Consider the following 20,566-nt stretch of genomic DNA (forward strand, 5'->3'; position numbering starts at 1 on the left):
AGCGCTCAATAAATACGATTGAATGAATGAATGAATGAAAGAATTCTCTCACTCATTCATTCATTCACTCACTCACTCATTCACTCATTCATTCTCTCACTCATTCATTCTCTCACATAATAATAATAATAATAAACAATGTTGACATTTGTTAATCGCTTACTATGTGCAGAGCACTGTTCTAAGCTCTGGGGTAGATACAGGGTAATCAGGTTGTCCCACGTGAGGCTCACAGTTAATCCCCATTTTACAGATGAGGTAACTGAGGCACAGAGAAGTGAAGTGACTTGCCCACAGTCACACAGCTGACAAGTGGCCGATCCGGGATTCCAACCCATGACCTCTGAATCCCAAGCCCGGGCTCTTTCCACTGAATCACGCTGCTTCTCATTCACTCACTTATTCATTCAGTCACTCAGTCACTCAGTCACTCATTCATTCATTCATTCATTCATTCATTCATTCATTCATTCATATTAATAATGATGGTAGTTGCTAAGCGCTTTCTCTGTGCCAAGTACGGTTCTAAGCGCTGGGGCGGATAGAAGGTCATCAGGTTTATTTCTCTATTCATTAGTTAGAGAAGCAGCATGGCTCAGTGGAAAGAGCCCGGGGTGGGGAGTCAGATGTCGTGGGTTCTAATCCCGCCTCCGCCACTTTGTCAGTTGTGTGACTTTGGGCAAGTCACTTCACTTCACTGGGCCTCAGTTATCCCATCTGTAAAATGAAGATTAAGACTGGGAGCCCCACGTGGGACAACCTGATCATCTTATATCCCCCCCAGCGCTAAGAACAGTGCTGGACACATATTAAGCGCTTAACAAATACCATCATCATTATTATTATTATTATATCTATGATTCTATTTATCTATTTTGATGGTAGTGATGCCTGTCTACTTGTTTTGTTTTGCTGTCCGTCTCCCCCTTCTAGACTGGGAGCCCATTGTTGGGCAGGGATTGTCTCCATCTGTTGACCAATTGTACTTCCAAGCATTTAGTACAGTGCGCTGCACACAGGAAGCACTCAATAAATACGACTGAATGAATGCATGAGAGGTTGTCCCACGTGGGGCTTACAGTCTTCCTCCTCATTTTACATATCAAGTAACTGAGGCACAGAAGAGTTAACTGACTTGCCCAAAGTCACACAGCAGACAAGTGGAGGAACCAGGATTAGAACCCGTGTCCTCTGACTCCCAAGACCGGGCTCTTTCCGCCAAGCCACGTTGCTTCTCTCTAATCATTAATGATAATAATACTAATAATGGTATTTGTTAAGCGCTTACTAACTGCCAAGCACTGTTCTAAGCGCTGAGGGAGATACAAGGCAATCAGGTTGTCCCGTGAGGGGCTCAGAGTCTTCATCCCCATTTTACAGATGAGGGAACTTAGGCCCAGAGAAGTGAAGTGACTTGCCCAAGGTCACTCAGCAGACAAGTGGCAGAGGCAGAATTAGAACTCACATCCCTCTGACTCCCAGACCTGTGCTCTTGCCATTAGGACGGGCTGCTTCTTGAGCACTCACTGTGTGCAGAGCACTGTGCTGAGTACTGGGAAAGTACAGTTCAGTAACAAATAAAGACAATCCCTGCCCACAGCGGGCTCAGAAGCGGGAAGACAGACATCAAAACAAGGAAACAGGAATCAATAGCATCAATATAAATAAATGGAATTATATATATATAGACACACATCATTAGTATAAATACAATTATAAATATGTACATATATACACAAGTGCTGCGGGGAGAAGGGTAGAGCAAGGGGAGAAAGTTGGGGTGATGGGAAGGGGAAAGCTGAGGAAAAGGGGGGCTCAGTCTGGGAAGCCCTCTTGGAGGAGGTGCGCTCTCAGTAGGGCTTTGAAGGGGGGAAGAGAGTTAGTTTGGCGGAGGTGAGGAGGGAGGGCGTTCCAGGACAGTGGGAGGACGTGGGCCGGGGGTCGACGCCGGGAAAGGCGGGAACGGGGGACCGTGAGGAGGTGGGCGGCAGAGGAGCGGAGTGTAGGGGTTGGGCAGTAGAAAGAGAGAAGGGAGGAGAGGTAGGAAGGGGCAAGGTGATGGAGAGCTTTGAAGCCAAGAGTGAGGAGTTTTTGCTCGATACGAAGGTCGATAGGCAACCACTGGAGGTTTCTGAGGAGGGGAGTGACGTGCCCAGAGCGTTTCTGTAGAAAGATAATCTAGGCAGCAGAGTGAAGTATGGACTGAACGGGGGTCTTGGCTCAGGGCGCCGAGATTCAGGCCCAGGCTGCTGGGTGGGCGCCGGCATAGAGCGGATGGGGAAGAGCGGCGCCACAGGCGGGCTATCTCAGTGGCTTCGTCGCTAGAGTCTGGCTCTGCCAGTCAGAAGGAACTGGGTTCTAGGCCCGGCGCCGACACTTGTCTGTCATTTGACCTTGGTCAAGTGACTTCTCTTTTGTTCATTCATTAAATCGTATTTATTGAGTGCTTCCTGGGTACAGAGCACTGTACTAAGCACTTGGAAAGTACAATTCAGGGTGGCTCAGTGGAAAGAGCCCGGGCTTGGGAGTCAGAGGTCATGGGTTCTAATCCCGGCTCCACCACTTGTCAGCTGTGTGACTTTCGGCAAGTCACTTCACTTCTCTGTACCTCAGTTACCTCATCTGGAAAATGGGGATCAAGACTGCGAGCCCCATGTGGGACAACCTAATCACCTTGTATCCCCCCAGCGCTTAGAACAGTGTTTTGCACATAGTAAGCACTTAAATACCATCATTATTATTATTATTACCATTCAGCTATAATGAGGGGCAACCCCTGCCCACACCGGGCTTACGGTCTAGAAGCGGGTAGACAGACATCAAAACAAGTAAACAGGCAAACACATCTCTGGGCCTCAGTTCCCTCATCTGGAAAATGGGGATTGAGACTATGAGCCTCATGTGGGTCAGGAACTGGGTCCAATCTGATTAGCTTGCATCTACCCCTGATTTAACAGCACTGTTTAGCAAGTAGTAAGCGCTTAACAAGTACCATAATAGAGGAACGGCATGGCATAGTGGATAGAGCACGGACCTGGGAGTCAGGTGGTCATGGGTTCTAATCCCGCCTCCGTTACTTGTCTAATAATAATAATAATAATGTTGGTATTTGTTAAGCGCTTACTATGTGCCGAGCACCGTTCTAAGCGCCGGGGTAGACACAGGGGAATCAGGTTGTCCCACGTGGGGCTCACAGTCTTAATCCCCATTTTACAGATGAGGTAACTGAGGCACTGAGAAGTTAAGTGACTTGCCCAAAGTCACACAGCTGACAAGTGGCCGGGCTGGGATTCGAACCCATGACCTCTGACTCCAAAGCCCGTGCTCTTTCCACTGAGCCACGCTGTCTGCTGAGTGACCTTGTGCAAGTCACTTCACTTCTCTGGGATTCAGTTACCTCATCTGGAAAATGGGGATTGAGACTGTGAGCCTCATGTGGGACAACCTGATTAGCTTGGATCTATCCCAGGGCTTAGAACTGTGCTTGGCAAGTAAGTGCTTAACAAAAACCATTATTATAATTAATAAACATGGATTCCAGTCCCAGCCCCACCAGTTGTCCAAGGTTCCACAGCAGGCTAAAATCACAATGATTTATTTTTTTACTATTTATATTAATGCCTGTCTCACCCTCTAGCCTGTAAACTCATTGTGACAGGGAACATGTCTACCAACTCTGACTTAGTTTACTCTCTCAAGTGTTCAGTACAGTGCTCTGCACACAGTAAGCACCTCAATAAATGTCACTGATTGATTGGCTGATCAGATCATGGCCCCTGCCTCCGTTTCCAGGATCCATAAAATGGGGATTAAATCTCCCCTTTCCCTCTCTTCCTTAGACAGTGAGCTCCGTGTGGTTCAGGGACTGTGTCTGATGTGATTGTATTGCATATTAATAATAGTGATATTTGTTAAGCACTTACTTTAATCAAGGGCCAAGCGCTGTGCCAAGCACTGTGCCAAGCACTGGTATTGGTCTAATGCAATCACATCGTAGTTGCGGTTTCACAAGAGGCTCACAGTCTAGCCCAGTGCTTAATACTACGATTATTGCAATTATTATGAAACAGAGGCAATAGAGGGAGAAAGAGGTTTGAGGGAGGATCTAGGGAGAATGAGGGAGTGTCCATTAAGCACTTATTTTGTTCCGGACACCGTACGAGATACGAGCTAATCAGGTTGGAAACAGCCCATGTTCCACATGGGACTCACAGCCTTAATCCCATTTTACAGGCGAGATAGCTGAGGCACAGAGAAGTTAAGTGGTCATGCAGCAGACAACTGGCAGAGCTGGGATTATTCTTCCTCCCAGCCCCAAAGCACTTATGTACGGTCATGGGTTCGATTCCCAGCTCTGCCACTTGTCAGCTGTGTGACTGTGGGCAAGTCACTTCACTTCTCTGTGCCTCAGTTACCTCATCTGTAAAATGGGGATGAAAACTGTGAGCCTCACATGGGGCAACCTGATTACCCTGTATCTCCGCCAGCGCTTAGAACAGTGCTCTGCACATAGTAAGCGCTTAACAAATACCAACATTATTATTATTTATATCTGTAATTTATTTATATTAGTGTCTCCTCCTCTAGACTGAAAGCTCACTGTGGGCGGCATGGAATCTGTTTATTTTTATATTGTATTCTCCCAAGTGCTTAGTCCAGTGCTCTATAGTAAGCACTCAATAAATACGATTGAATGAATGAATGAATTGATTAATTAACCCATCCAGGTCCTTATGACTTCCAGTCCCATGCTGTATCCACTAGGACACACCGATTCTCTTTTCCAGGGTGAGAACATCCAATGGTTCGGGAACCGGCCCTGAAGACTCTTCTTGGCACTTCTGAGGTGATCTGTCCTTTTGAGAAAATACCGCCTCCGTGAATGTGCTGTGGCTGCTTTGGCTCCTCTCTGATGTACAGTGTCTAGCCCTTCATGAGTTCCAGTATTCCTTTATCTTGAGGGACTGCATGGGGCAGAGTTACAATAAAGAAACCCAGTTACAACACATTCTTGCTGGACAACTTTGTCCTAACAGCCCCTTGCACCAGAAATCCTATGCCAATCATGTAATCGACCTCCTTACGAGTTAAATGATGGTCCCGGTGCAATTTCTCTTCCATGCATCAAAGGTACAAGAGTTGGATAGAACCTCAGGCAATCAGGGACTCATCTGTAAAGCGGGGATATACGCGTTGTGGAAAACTGAGTTATTACTAGTAACAGGAGATTAAAAGTGTTTTATAACAGTCCATCTTCCAAATCTGCCAAACATCGTTGCACTGATGTTTTTAAAGCGTTAGCATCTGCAATTTTTCAAGTTGCTGAGATTTTTTTTATGAATACAAGTAATAAAGTCTAATTTTTGCCACATTGCTTTTATTTTTTCACTGTACTCGTGCTGTAAAAAACAAGTCTAGATCAAAACCTCATTCACCCGGCTTTGGAGAAGACAGATAAGACTACCCTTTCTCTGTACTACTTAGACTGTGAGCTCCTTGAGGGCCAGGGACTGTCTTGAACTGATGAAGTGTATCTACTCCTGCGCTTAGATCAGTGCCTGACACATAGTAAGCACTTAATTACTACTTTTATTGACATTATTACTATCCTGGAGACAGGAGTCAATACACCATCCAAATTGCAATTTTATTTGATGGGCTAAGCAAAAGATTAGAATGGAATGCCGTAGAGGCCTCCACGTAAGTCTCCTCTGGTTACCGCCTCTCACCTACTGTGGTGTGGAAAAATACTTTGGAAAAAACAAACTTTTGAAAAAGATCTTAAACAATAAAATGCTATTAGCAAAAAACCTAAAAGTTATAGAATAATCATAATGGTATTTGTTAAGCACTTACTATGTTCCAAGCCCTTTCTAAGCGCTGGGGTAGATACAAGGTAATCAGGTTGGACACATTCCCTGTCCCCCATGGGGCTCACAGTCTTAATCCCCATTTTACAGATGAGGTAACTGAGGCACAGAGAAGCTAAGTGAGTTGCCCAAGGTCACACAGCAGACAAGTGGCAGAGCCGGGATTACAACCCACGTCCTCTGACTCCCAAACCCGTGCTCTTGACACTAGGCCACGCTGCTTCTCATAGATTATTAATCCTCATCAGTGGGATTTATTGAGCACTTCATTCATTCATTCATTCATTCAATAGTATTTATTGAGCACTTACTATGTGCAGAGCATTGTACTAAGCACTTGGAATGAACAAGTCGGCAACAGATAGAGACAGTCCCTGACGTTTGACGGGTTTACTTTGTGCAGAGCATTCTAGTAAGCACCTAGGAGTACAACTGAGTCAGTAGGCATGCTCCCTGCCCACAGTGAGCTTACAATGTAGAGGGATTAATATCCTATTTATGAATAGGATACAGATTTTGGGGGTTTTGCCTGAGTTAGTCTCCTCTGCTCAGAATTACTATTTTTAAAATTAGTGTCAAACTTGAAAAAATTTAATTTTGAAAAGTTATTCTTAATATTTTCATTGACAAGATGAATTTAGATCAATTTATGAGTACCTCCTAATCCTGTCATAGTTGACTCCAATGGATTTAGTGCATATGTGGTGAGTGAGCAGTGAGCAACAGGTTTTCTTCTGTCAGGGACACTGTGGATGGAGGCACTCCCACTGTTTGCAGGTTCTCTTTTAACAGAAGGATAACTCTACGATTGTCAATAACTCCAACTTTCATCAATAGTAAATATTTTGATGTCAGTCTGCCCCCTAAGAGTGTAAGCTCCTTAAAAGGGCACGGTAACGGGTCTTCTATTTCTGTTGTACTTTCTCAAGGACATTAAACTCGGTATAATACTGGTACTATCAGAGATGTGTTTTGGAATGTGATATCTGGAAAATTCCATTTTTTAAAAATGCCTCATAATTTTTTTGGAGGGGTGGTGCGGTGGAGGGGAAAGCTTCCTTTCTCCCCACTAATTTTTTATTAGTACTGACAGCGGTATATGTTAAACACTACGTGCCAGGCACTGTACTAAGATCTGGGGTAGGTACAAGCTAATTAAGTTGGACACAGTCTTTGTCTTGCAGTCTCACTCCCTATTTTACAGGTGAGATAACTGAGGCACAACCCCTCAGGGTCGCACCTGGAGAGTTTCCAGTTCTCTACCAGTCATGACTGCAGGAGGGAGAGTCAAGCAGAGGCCTGTCCATTCCATTCCTAGCTTGGGCAGTGACTAGTGAGTGGAAGGCAATCTGCTACAAGTCAAAACTCACCTGTGCTGGACGGCAGCGGCATCGGAGAGAGTCGAGAGCAGAGACTCATTTACTGCATGGAAGAAGGCAATGGTAAACCACTTTTGTATTTTTACCTAGAATACTCTACCAGAACGATTGCAGATGGAAGTGGGATGTTCCGGGAGAGATGTGCCTATGGGTCGGACATGACTCGACAGCATAAGACAACAACAACTGAGGCACAGAGGAAGTGAAGTGACCTACCTGAGGTCACACAACAGACAAGTGGCAGAGACCTTCTGACTCCCTGGCCCGTGGCTCTATCCACTGGGCCATGCTGCTTCTCAAGAGTCTGGCACTGCCTTGGGTACCCAGGGCCAACGGTCAGTTTTGCTCACCCCTTGGGTATCACAGTTCTTCTTATTCCGATGTAGAGCCTGAACCACCAAGATTTGGTTATTGTTCAGTTTGGATTGATACTGGAGTCCAATACTCTATAAATCAAACATTGTAGTGTAAACACTGCTATGAATACCAACAGATAACTATGACGTTCAGCATTCTCATAGCCATCTGCGTCAATTCCAAGCACGGGAAAAGAGTAATAATATTAAAGAAAATCTTGCCAAGCAGATGTTGTTGCAAGTGAATCCTAAAAAGAAAAGCTAAAATAAAATCGGAAGTTTTTGAAGCTTAAACCCAGTTGGGAAATATAGTGATACTCAATAACTACCCCCACCAAATTATATACTTTTTTTATATCAAGATCAATCGGTGGTATTTACAGAACACTTACTATGTGCAGAGGATTGTACTAAGTACTTGGGAGACTACAATATCAGAGTCGGTAGAGAGACACGTTCCCTGGCCACAGCGAGCTCACAGTTTGGAGTGGGAAACAGACGTTAATATAAAATAAATTACAGATATGCACGTAAGTGCTCTGGGGCTGAGGAAGGGGTGAATAGAGGGTGAAGATCCAAGTATAAGGGCGAAGAAAAGAAAAAGGCAAAGTCTAATAATGAGTCCCCTCTCAGGGCCGCACCTGGAGAGTTTCCAACACTCTACCAGGCTCGGCTACAGGAGGGAGAGTCAAGCAGAGAGAGGCCTGTCCACTCCATTCCTAGCTTGGCCAGTGGCTAGCGAGTGAAAGACAATCTGCAGCAGCAGCAGCACGGGAGAGAATCGAGGGCGGAGGCTCGAGTTTACCGCGCTGAAGACGGCAATGGTCAACCACTTCCGTATTTTCACCAAGAAAACTCTATGGATACACTATCGGAATGATTGCAGATGGAGAGTGGGGCGCTTTCGCTATGGGTTGGAAACGACTCGATGATATGACAAGACAATAATGAGTCAAGTCCTTCTGTAAGTCATTTAACTTAGAGAAGAAAGTGTTCCATGCTAATCAGTCATAGTTAGCTCTTACTGTGTGCAGAGCATTATACTAAGCTCTTGGGAGATACAGTATAACAGAGTTGGCAGACACGTTCCCTGCCCTCAAAGAACTTATAGTCTAGAGGCTGTGACATAGGTTCATAATATATTAACATGCCCTCATATCTACTTTGATGTCACAAAAGAGTTAAGGCAGTCAACAGAGGCTGGAGCCTTGGTTTCTATCAATCAATCAACGGTATTTACTGAGCACTTACTGTGGGCAGAGCACTGTGTTAAAAGCTTGGGAAAGTACAGTACAGAGTTGATCGACACATTCCCTGCCCACAACGAGCTTTAAAGTTCTCGAATCTCCTTGCCCCCTCTTACCTCACACCTCACCGCTCTCCTACAAAAACCCTGCCTGCACGCTTCGCTCCTCTAATGCCAAACTACTCACTGTTCTTTGATCCCATCTATCTCACTGCTGACCTCTTGCTCACATCTTGCCTCTGAGCTGGAGGGCTGTTCCTCTTCTTATCTAATAATTGTGGTATTTGTTAAGCCCTTACTAAATGCCAAGCACTGTACTAAGCTATGGGGTGGATACAACCAAATCCGGTTGGACACAGTCCTTGTCCCACATGGGGCTCACGGTCTCAATCCCCATTTTACAGATGAGGTAACTGAGGCGCAGAAAAGTGAAGTGACTTGCCCAAGATCACACAGCAGACACATGGTGGAGCCGGGATTAGAACCCATGGCCTTCTGACTCCCAGGCTTGTTCTCTATCCACTATGCCATGCTGCTTCTCTGGAAGAGAAGACTAGCATAAAATCTCGTGGCACCTCTGGGTCTGGAGATCATTAAGGAAAGAATGGACACTCACCCATCCTAGATGGTTTAGCCCTTCACCTGCTTGCGTCCCTCCTCTTCTTGGACCTGCCTCTCTCCTTTCTCCTTCTTTTTCTTGATCCTGAGAATGGCCTTGGCAGTAATAAGACTGCTAGACTGTAAGCTCGTTGTGGGCAGGCAATGTGCCTGCCGACTCTGTTGTAGTGTACTCTCCCAGCCACTTACTAGATACCACTGATTGATCGATAAGAAAAGATGGGCCTGGGAGGACAGGAGAAGGGTGGGATGTGTTGGTAATGCAGTTTTTAAATAAATACGCATCTCTCAGGGCAGTCCACAAATTATCCACTGAAAATACTGTAGTATGGTAAGCTCGAAAGTGCCCCCATTTCACCCAGAATTAGTTTCTCACATTTAGAGGATGTGACTCTCTATAGTTGGAGCATATTAGAAAAAAGGCATTGTACTGATCCAAGGTACTTAGTATCAACAATTTGCCTCCAAAATGTCATCTCTGGTTAAAGCAGTTCAATACACTGAACCTAAATGCATGAATTAGTCTATGAACTGCATAGGTTTGTCTTTTCCCCTGTTAAACTGTAAGCTCCTTGAGGCCGGGAATCGTGTCTACTAACTTTATTGTATACACTCTCCCAAATGCTAAGGGCTTTTGATTGAACTTGAGATTGAAAGTAATCACTGTAGATATAAGTAAAGATCATAAAGGAGGAGTTACAGAAAAGATCCTTAAAGTTGTAATTAAGAAGACCTACGTCACAGACAGGTTCCCATGAAACCTGAAGTCATTGCATACTTCCAAGTGCTTTCCAAAAGGACATTAAAATGGTGCGGGCTGCATATGTCAAAGTGAAACAAGGGTCTTGTCTCCTAACTCCCAAGGGTTCATTAGGTAAGCATGTCAAAGGGCAGGAAATCAGCTCAGCAGAGGAATCAAGCCAAATGCATCATGTTTCCAAGATAACGCTCGCTGTCTTTCCCAAGAGGGAGGTGGCGCAACTAGGACACTGAATCGATTGCGTGTTTTTCTCCTCATTTGCCTTTCGGCGTCTAAGGTCGTGACTTTTCCCTGAGTGGCTAATACTTATGTCCCCATAGAAATCTAAAATGTAACGAAAACAAGCTGTGAGGAAATCTCTCTCCCTGTCCTCACTCTCCCCTGGCCCCCCAAACCAACCGCCTGGCACTTTTCCAATTTCAAAACGTGAAACATTTCAGGATTTGAGTGTAAGGAGGACCTTGGCTTTAAATCTAAAAGATTTCAGTTATTTCCCCACTCATATAAATAACATGGTCTCCAGCGCTGTAGTCAGATAATCCAAATTTGATCCCCTTGTGGCCGGCAAAAGCCACCAACTTGTATTTCTGATGGAAGGTAAGTACTACGTGGGAGAAAGTGGAATTGACTAATTATTTTTGCTACTCTATTACTTTCAATAAAGGGAGATGTAAAAATCTGACTTTGATACTTCTGGAATATATAGTATTTATTTTTATATCTCCTTTCCATAAAGGGGGGTGTCAGTAAAATCTATCTGCTTGGGAGCCTTGGGGGAGGAAGTTGTGGCTCTGGGTTTTCTTCCCCAACCGGGAACAGAGCAGCAGCTGCTCTTCCCTAATCCTCCTCCTCTCACCATTCCCCTCGCCCCCCCAAAAAACCCCAAAACATGAAATCTGGAGCAAATCTGCTCTAGAAGTAACGACAGAATGGCACACAATTGCAGCAGCAGCATGGTCTGAACCCAAGGACAGCTCTCCCACTTGTTGTGAAATCTGGACTGACCACAGAAGACACACCGAGCCGCTTGACCAGGGTTGCCGGCCTTCCCTACGAGACATTCTAGGCATCTGCTAGCAAAAAGATTTCTAGAATGCAATCAGCTCATGCTCACTGCAACACAGCTCCTTCGGGTGGGATGCATGAGATGAACAGTCAAGAGGCCGAAGACATGTGAAGACATGTTTACAGGGAGGGTCGCCCATTTTAATGACATGCTGAAGTCCAGTCTCAAAGGAGAACATGTCTCCCAACTGTGTTTATACTGTGCTCTCTCAAGCACTCAGTACAGTGTTGTGCACACAGCAAACACTCAATAAACAGGATTGAGGAAACATAGCAGGAGGCTGTTGAAAACCAAAGTAGATAATCCACCTTTGTGAGCAAATATTTAAAGAAGGGTCGCTCTCCTTGACTGGAGGCTTTGGGAAAAAAACCAGTCACCAAGATGCAAGCACAGAGACAGTGACAAGGCCGAAGGACATTAGGCAGCGTGAAGCAGTGCGGCTCAGTGGAAAGAGCCCGGGCTTGGGAGTCAGAGGTCATGGGTTCGAATCCTGGCTCTGCCACTCGTCAGCTGTGTGACTGTGGGCAAGTCACTTCACTTCTCTGTGCCTCAGTGACCTCATCTGTAAAATGAGGATGACTGTGAACCCCACGTGGGACAACCTGATTACTCTGTATCTCCCCCGGCACTTAGAACAGTGCTCTGCACATAGTAAGCACTTAACAAATACCAACATTATAATTATTATTATTATTAGGCACAGCACAGAGCTGCTTATATCTGCTCATAACTTGGAATGGCTCATGGGTTGGGCAGAAATCAACCACACATCTGTGAAAAAGGACAGCACCATAAACCCAGACTGCTGGAATACTTTGTAAAGCAGTTTATTCCTTCTTTGCCTCTCCTACCCTCCATTCCAAGGTAGTGGTTGAAAATGCTGCTTGTTCTTAAGGATCGCGAAACAATCTCAATGATGAGGAGGGAATGGACTTTCTATTCATTCAAATCACGTTTGCAAATTGTTAGTAACGCAGAGGCTTTGCTAAGACAGACTGTGAGCTCAATGTGGGCAGGGAATGTGTCTGTTGTTGTACTGTATTCTCCCGAGCGCTTAGTACAGTGCTTTGCACACAGTAAGAGCTCGAATGAATGAATGAAGAGCAACACAAAGAGAGAGAAGTGAAAATCGCGCTTGACTGCTTGAGCAGCCAAAGCAACCATGGAGCTTCACGGGAAAACCTTTACCAATCCATGGTACGAGGGGGCTCGGTCACAATTTGCTCTTCAGCTGTACACACCAGTTATGAAATCTTAGAGGCAGCAGTAGCATCTTCAAAGGTGAATAAAAAAATAAATTGTTCAACAAGAGCTTTCCGTGTTACAACTGAATCCCCATTTTGTGGAGACTAAAGATATGTTCAGATTCATTTTCTTAAATTAAAAAATTAGTTCACGCATCACCTATACTCATCACACATTTACACTCACGTACACTCCCAATCACACGCAGAAAATCAAAGCCATATAAACAGGTTCAAACACACAGAAACAAAGCCTCACATTCATTTCCAGGTTTATTTTTAGCCCTGCTTGGACTGATCCAGGCCCAGGGTATGTGTTCTGCGCTAGCGGGGAGTGGTCCAACTAGCACAAAGCCCAAAACCGTTGGGCTTGAGCCAGTTGCAGGCTCTATTTTGGGCCGAGGGAACCCAGGCAGAGTGACTGCTGGGGTCTTGCTGGCCTGGGAGTGAGCCTGAGCTGAAGTCAAAGGTCACACACCTAGATGGGGGTGGCTACCACGGTTCTGATGGAAGATGGGATTTCAGGGAGAGACAACTAAAGGGGAAAGAGGTGGGATCTGTGACTTGGAAATCAATCAAGGAGCGCTTACTGTGTGCAAAGCACTATTCTATTTCCTCTAGACTGTAAGCTCGTTGTAGGCAGGGAATTTGACTGTCATATTGTTGCTTGTACTCTCCCAAGCACTTAGTAATACTAATAATAATAATTATGGTACTTGTTAAGCATTATGTGTCCAGCACTGTTCTAAGCAGTGGGCTGATTAATCAGGTTGAGCAGTCCCTGTTCCACATGGGGCTCACACTCATATCCCCATTTTACAGATAAGGTAACTGAGGCACAGAGAAGTGAAGTGATTTGCCCTGAGACACACAGCAGACAAATGGCAGAGCCAGGATTAGAAACCAGGTCCTTCTGACTCCAAGGCCCGTGCTCTATCCACTAAGCCACACTGCTTCTCAATGTGGTACAGTGCCCTTCACACAGCAAGCGCTTAATACAACTGATTGATTGGGAGACTACAATACAAAAGGTCTACGCAATTCATTCAATCGCATTTATCAAGCGCTTACTGTATGCAGACAATCCGTATTTATCGAGCGCTTACTGTATACAGACAGTCCCTGCCCTCAAGGAGCTTACGGTTTAAAGGGGGAGACAGACATTAAAATACAGATGGATATGTATATAAGTGCTGTGGGGCTAACCAGGTAGCTTCAGTCGCTAATGTATAATAACCCCAAAAGTTACAAAGGGATTGTTTAACACCCAACCCACAAAAGCCTTCACTGTCCACGGTTTGGGACATATCTCAGTGATGGGTGGTGAATTGAAAAAGCCTAATATGGCCTCGCTTCAGCTCATATTTAAACTTGGAATCCAGTTGGCTAACTTGCACAAATCAATCGGATTTATTGAGCACTTACTGCCTGCAGAGCTCTGTACTAGATGAGGTACAGCTCATTTTCCTATCCTTTACAGTTATATTCTCCCCAACACCCAACACCTTTTCGAGGGCCACATAGAAAATCATAGTCATTCTGACTATTTTAAATTTAGAAGAGGAATTTACAATGCTAAATAGCTCGTTTTACAGGTCAACATTGCAAAAAAGCTTGAAATATGCAGTAAAATTTGTGGCGACAATTCCTTCTACTTGGGTTTATTAGGACCCCTTTTGTGCATGAACCCATGATGATACTTACTAGGTATAATTTATTTCACCTAAAAACAAAACTGAGAACATGAAAAAATCATTGGGAGCACAAACGAGCTATCCTGTCTATTAATGGCATCACCAACCTGTTCATCAAGGATATATTTCTAATTGGTAAGGTAATTATGCAAGTCCAAAAAGTCTGGATCCTTTTTTAACAGCACAGAAATTAGTACTTTAACAACTCAAATTCCTCTGGGTTCTCATTTGCATTGCCCATTTTACTGCCTTTGAAATGTGACATGTAAAAGGAGTCTTTATGGGATGCTTTAACATAAGTTCTTTATGTCCCTTTGAACAGTGAAATCTGTAGTCTAGTAGGAATTGTCCTACCCCGCATTCGCCACTTGTATAGTAATTCACTCGTTTCACGTTCAAAACCTCAATAGCGGGTTTTTTAAAATCGTATTTGTTAAGTGCTTACTGTATACCAGGCAATGTACTAAACGCTGGAGTAGATACAAGCTAATCAGGTTGGACAGAATCCTCATCCCACAAGGGGCTCACAGGCTTAATCTCCAATTTTAAAGATTAGATAACTGAGGCCCAGAGAAGTGAAGCAACTTGCCCAAGATCACAGAATAGACCCATGCTCTTTCCACTAGGCCATACTACCATTTTGTGCAATCTGTGGTATTTCCCATGCAAGGCGACCTAAATTTCCAAAGGCAAGGGTTTCCGCTCCCTATTAAATTGTTTCCCTACTCAAATAGACTGAAGAATATGACCAGGATTCTAAGAATACACAAGGCATAGAAACGTTCTACAAATACTAAAAAAACACACAACACGATTTAAGATTTCTTTTAAAAATGTTTAATCGTTCAGTTTTACAATATATTAGAAAAAAGCTTAGAATGTGTTTAGTTCTTTATTTGTATGCTTGCCTAACTCTCATACCTCTTTGCGTGCATACAAGTCAAAAAATCAGAGTTCTATGCAGCCAAATTTCACCTGCATTAAGTATCCTCACTCCAAATCACATTAAATCTATGAGACATAATTCAACTCACGCTTAATGAGCACCATTACATCAGTCTTCATGCATTTTCACTGAACAGAAAAGCTAGCCCTTTCATACTTCAGTGCAACACAGTGAACCTCAAAATGCGCTGAACTTCAAACTGAGAACCAAAATTAATCTCTTTAGGCTAGATCACGGAATTTCAAACAAACAGAGTCCAGTGGCTCTATCTTTAGGATCAGTTCACTCTTAGTGGACTCGGGACTAACACAGAATGTCATGTGATAGAAAAAGGTGTTCTACTTGTCTCCCAAACAAGGAATTTTCTGTTCATATAATAAGACTCACCTTTACCTTGAAGTGAAAAGGCGTGTGGGTGCAGGGGATGAGATAGAGGGAGAGGGAGAGGAAAGAATTACTCAATCGAAATGAATGTCTTTGTGATGTGGAGACCGATCTGTCTCATACATGGTAGATAATTAAAACTATACTTTAATCACTTTTTTTTAATATCTTATCCCATCATTTGCCTATATTCACTGTAATGTAAAATCACCTCTTTAAAAATGAAATTTAAAAGTGACCCTCTGAGCTGCCTTTTCGAATGACACTTTTAAATTTCTGGAAAACATGAGTATCACTCAGTAATTTCTGAGTGTCACATATGAAGTGATATTTAAAAGGCTGTGCCAGAATTCTGTTTGAGAATTCTGAATTCTTCCTGGGATTCCCACTCGGAACTAAACCGTCTCCCAATTGGTGTAAAGGAAAACAAAATGCTGAGTACCCACACTGATCAGAAATAGGTAACAAGAAAAATCAACTATGGAATGCACTATGCAATATGGTGCAATTTTCAAAACTGTGCCGTTTTTAATTTTTGCCATGACAAAAGTTAAACCGCACAATGACGGCAAAACTTGCACTTATTTCTGACCTCTGTGGACATGACCTTTACTTTCAAGCATCAGAATGGGAAGCAGCATGACCTAATGGATAGAGCTTGGGAACCCAAGGGTCTGGGTTCTAATCCCAATTCCATTTCTCTGCTGTGTGACCGTGGGGAAGTCATTTCACTTCTCTGTGCCTCGGTTTACCGCATCTGTAAAATGGGGATTAAAACTGTGAGCCCGACAAGGGAGTTGGAAAGTGTCCGATCTGAATATCTTGTATCTACCCCAGTGCTTAGTACAGTGCCTGGCACATAATAAGTGCCCAGATACCATTCAAAACAAAGTTTCACTACTTAGCAACAATACGGGTGTTTATTCCTTGAACATTTATCATTATGAAACAAAGCCTACAGAATATGGCAAGAATTTTGACTGGAAACAATGTTAGCAACATTTATTAATGTGTGATTTTATATTAAATAGCATGAATCGAGAGTTTGTTTGCTGCTAAATCAAGGTTTGAAAAGACAGACATGTAGCTACTATCTTAAGCAGTTTATCCCATTCGACTTTAGCCAAGACCACAATGTTCAATGTTTAACTAGACATTTACACGTATATTGAAAAAAGAATAAGAATCTTTTGAAGAAAGCGTACGTAATGGGCTTCCTCATTTCAAAAACATCGTCTCAAAGTATTCCCCAGTCTATAGCAGGCTTGAATTCCATACCATCATGCAAATTTGGGGTTCTCATTTTGAAAAGCTCTAATAATATAGATCCATCCACCACTGAAAGTTGCCCCCCAAATTGCCCATTCCATCCCCTTAAAGTATATATAGAGAAAAGGCTCAAAGTAGCATCTAGCCATTACATGGTGAGCATGTTTCAGAGAAGTTTCCCAGTAACTCGTCATTATTAGTTATTTGTTTTTCTGACCGATACTGCTGTTTTGAGGACCCTCACAGTTCTATGACTTTAGCATGTCTGTATGCTACCTTCCCTTACTGTTGAGACTGTGCCTGTTAACAATGCTTCCCAAGACACTGCAGTCCGTGACTAAGTCCAAATACCATCTACTAACTAGACCAGGATCCTTCGAAAGAAGCCACTGTTCTCCTCTCAATTACTACTTGGTCCTCTAATCAAGGTAAAGAAGAAAAATCATTCGTAAAAGGGCTTAAAGCCTTGAAGTTAGCCTAGGTGGGTTGGTGCATCTGGTTAGGTTTCATTTCGCAATTTCAAGCCTTAGTTATTCTTGGCTTTCTTCAGGAAGCGAGCCCGCAACTTCTTGTTGAGATTCATGGTGAGCTTTAGAGTGACACTAGCAGGGAGAAGAGTTGTGACTATCCAAGCCTGAGGAGGAAAGGGGCAAAATGTTATGGTCCACAGAGTGAAAAATCAGAAGCTAGCCAGTTATTTCTTAGAAATTATTTCTTTATATTAATATCTGTATCTGCCTACCCCTATACTTTAAACTTGTTGTGGGGCAGGGAACGTGTCTACCAACTCGGTTACACTGTATTTGTCCCAAGCGCTTAGTACAGTTGCCTTGCACATAGTAAGGACTCAATAAAAACCATTAAGCTATGAATAAGACAATAAACTACTTGCTCAAGAAAATTTCAAGTGTTCTGATATGAAGACATTAGTGGGAAGGCCCAGGAATGTCCTGCTACCGTGGTCAGACAAAGACTTTGCATTTACAGTGATGTTTCTCAAACAGAAACCCGGGGGTTATAGAGTTATCAAGCAGAAGCTGTCAGAGGTTTGTCGTTAGCAGAGCTGCAGACCTCCAAACTGCTTTTTGTTATTCCTAGTGGGCTAGATAAATTCTTCCACCTCTTAAGCCCGCTCGCTATATTTTCGCTTTTCCACCTGTAAGGCTCTGCGTGATGTCTAGGAGGTAACTAGGGCTACAAAAATTCAAAAGGCTCTTTAGAGGTGGTGACACTTGCTCTGGGGGGAGTGTTTTGAGGAGGGGAGTGGGGAAGGAGGAGGATGTCACGTGATTGCGCATCACTGAATTTACAGTAGGTACCTTACATCATTAGAGCTTGCGGTTGCTGGGACAAGCATGTGATTTTCATTTAAACCCACAAAGAATAAATTCAAATTAAATAAACGTCTATCCTTAATTCAGCAAATGTACCATAATGGCATGGACCAAGTATCCAAAAGTCCGGGACTGCAGGCCAACCGTGTTAATAGCGGATTTTACGTATGTCTCTGGAGAAGGTTTGTCTAAAGTTGGCTTTCGAATTTTAGCCATTTTGGTTGCCACAAAGTATGGTAGGACACTCTGTAAAAGAAAGAAAACAAGATGAATTCATTTACAGCAAAGCTGGGAAGTCACACATTGCTCATTACAGCTTTCATGAAGACAATTCAGAATCATAATGGGGGAACTTGCATTTTCTGTCGCAGTCAAATTAAAAATACCTCCCACCTACCTAAAATGATAACAATAATCATTATGATATTTGTTAGGTTAAGTGTTAGGTGTCAAGCACTGTACAATAAAATCAGGGGACCCACAATCTAAGGGCAAGAAAGAAAACAGGTATTGAATTCCCACTTTACAGATGAGGAAACAGGTTCAGAGAATTTAAGTGACTCACCCAAGGGCACACAGCAGGCAAATGGCAGAGCTGGGATTAGAAGCCAAGTCTCCCGGCTCCTAATTCCGCATTATTTCCATCAGGCCACATTGCTAGTTACCTCATTTTCGAGCATAAACAGAAGTTTAAGCCAATAACTCAAGAGAACGTACAAAAATGCAGTTGGAAACAAACTCCCCAGTTTAAGGAAATGCAACTTAATCTAAAATTGGACTATACATTATTTTAATATAAATCTGAAGTGCAAAGTGATCCAGGATGTGCTCCCCTTCCTTCAAGAGTCAGTATTTTAACGCAACAGCACTGGTTACCAAGCAATGTATGTGTGAGATTCCATTTTCCTAAAGAGATATTACTGAGACTCTCTACTTTTTTGTGAATCAGATTAAGCTCGCTTTTTCAGAATAAAGTTTCTCCTCTTCTCCTTGGTGGACAAAGAGAAAAAGAACTGAACTTTTTAAAGATTTTGGGTAAGAGAGGACTTGACTGGTAATAACTTGGTTCACTATTAAACAGTTTTTTAGTAATGTTTTGGGGCGTGGTTATAACTGGTTCAATTCAACTGGCAGTGAATTTTAAACTGTATCTCGCCCTATAACCAATTCCTGTTGCTTCTCTCTTTTTGCTGAAACCGTGAAAGGAAGCAGAACTGTAAATTATTTTTACCAGGATGGAAATTCTGAGACTGGGCAGATCTGAGCCATTGTTGGGCAGGGATTGTCTCTATCTGTTGCTGAATTGTACATTCCAAGCGCTTAGTACAGTGCTCTGCACACAGTAACCATTCAAAAAATATGACTGAACGAATGAATCTGAGCAGGGCCCAAAGACTTCTGGGTTCACAGACCCCCTGCAAGATTTTTCAAGGGGAGAAGAATGCCAAATGCTCCCAGGAGGTTATCCTTGGGGAACCAGCGTGGCTCAGGGGAAAAAGCCCGGGCTTGGGAGTCAGGGGTCATGGATTCTAATCCCAGCTCCACCGCTTGCCAGCGGTGTGGGCAAGTCACTTCACTTCTCTGTGCCTCAGTTACCTCATCTGGAAAATGGGGATTAAAACCGGGAGCCCCACGTGGGACAACCTGATCACCTTGTATCCCCCCAGCGCTTAGAACAGTGCTTTGTACGTAATAAACGCTTAACAAATACCACCATTATTAGGGGAAGCAGCGTGGCTCAGTGGAAAGAGCCCGGACTTGGGAGTCAGAGGTCATGGGTTCTACTCCCGGCTCTGCCACTTGTCAGCTGTGTGACTGTGGGCAAGTCACTTCACTTCTCTGTGCCTCAGTGACCTCATCTGTAAAATGGGGATGAAGACTGTGAGCCTCACGTGGGACAACCTGATTACCCTGTACCTCCCCCAGCATTTAGAACAGTGCTCTACACATAGTAAGCACTTAACAAATACCAACATTACTATTATTATTATTTTCCCTGTTTGTGAAATTATAAAACTTGACCCAGCAGCCTGAACATCCCTCCTCTTCTGTTTTCCGACCTGTAAACCTGGGACAATAATACCTGGTTCCTACCTAAATTAAAACTAGCCCTCATGCCGACTGCGTGTAGTTTATGTGACGAATGTCAAGGCTTTTAGGAAAAAGCTGGCATCACATGCAAATGATAACTGCTCTCATCACTGCGTCTAAATCTCCAGGTTTTCTTTTATGATGCCCAAATTTCAAAATAAAATCATCCTGTTTGGCGGAGAGCGCAGGCGGCGATCAACAGAACTGCAATCTTCAATTGAACCGCTGGATGTCACCAGAGGATCATCTATCAGCTAGATGAAAAAGGAAAATTTAGAGACCTGGGAGAGAATTCTCAATGGAAAACCT

General features: G+C 43.5%; 1 protein-coding gene and 2 non-coding genes across 3 annotated transcripts in view; 2 read left to right on the forward strand and 1 right to left on the reverse strand.

Annotated features, from left to right (window-relative positions):
* Positions 1 to 7,092: 7,092 nt before the first annotated feature.
* LOC114810798 lies at positions 7,093 to 7,230 on the forward strand. Its single transcript, XR_003758490.1, has one exon. It is a non-coding gene; the product is annotated as a small nucleolar RNA SNORA7 (small nucleolar RNA).
* A 998-nt stretch (positions 7,231 to 8,228) lies between these two features.
* Positions 8,229 to 8,370, forward strand: LOC114810353. The gene has a single exon (XR_003758055.1). It is a non-coding gene; the product is annotated as a small nucleolar RNA SNORA7 (small nucleolar RNA).
* An 8,094-nt stretch (positions 8,371 to 16,464) lies between these two features.
* HSD17B12 (hydroxysteroid 17-beta dehydrogenase 12) overlaps positions 16,465 to 20,566 on the reverse strand; it is a 97,556-nt gene continuing 93,454 nt past the window's right edge. The window contains exons 10-11 of the mRNA XM_029060846.2: positions 18,263 to 18,412; positions 16,465 to 17,466 (exon numbers count right to left, since the gene is read on the reverse strand). Coding sequence (XP_028916679.1) covers positions 17,359 to 17,466; positions 18,263 to 18,412 — 258 coding nt within the window. The 3' untranslated portion in view covers positions 16,465 to 17,358. The remainder of the gene's footprint in view (positions 17,467 to 18,262; positions 18,413 to 20,566) is intronic.

Source organism: Ornithorhynchus anatinus, chromosome 3, assembly GCF_004115215.2.
Source record: "Ornithorhynchus anatinus isolate Pmale09 chromosome 3, mOrnAna1.pri.v4, whole genome shotgun sequence".
NCBI lineage: Eukaryota > Metazoa > Chordata > Mammalia > Monotremata > Ornithorhynchidae > Ornithorhynchus > Ornithorhynchus anatinus.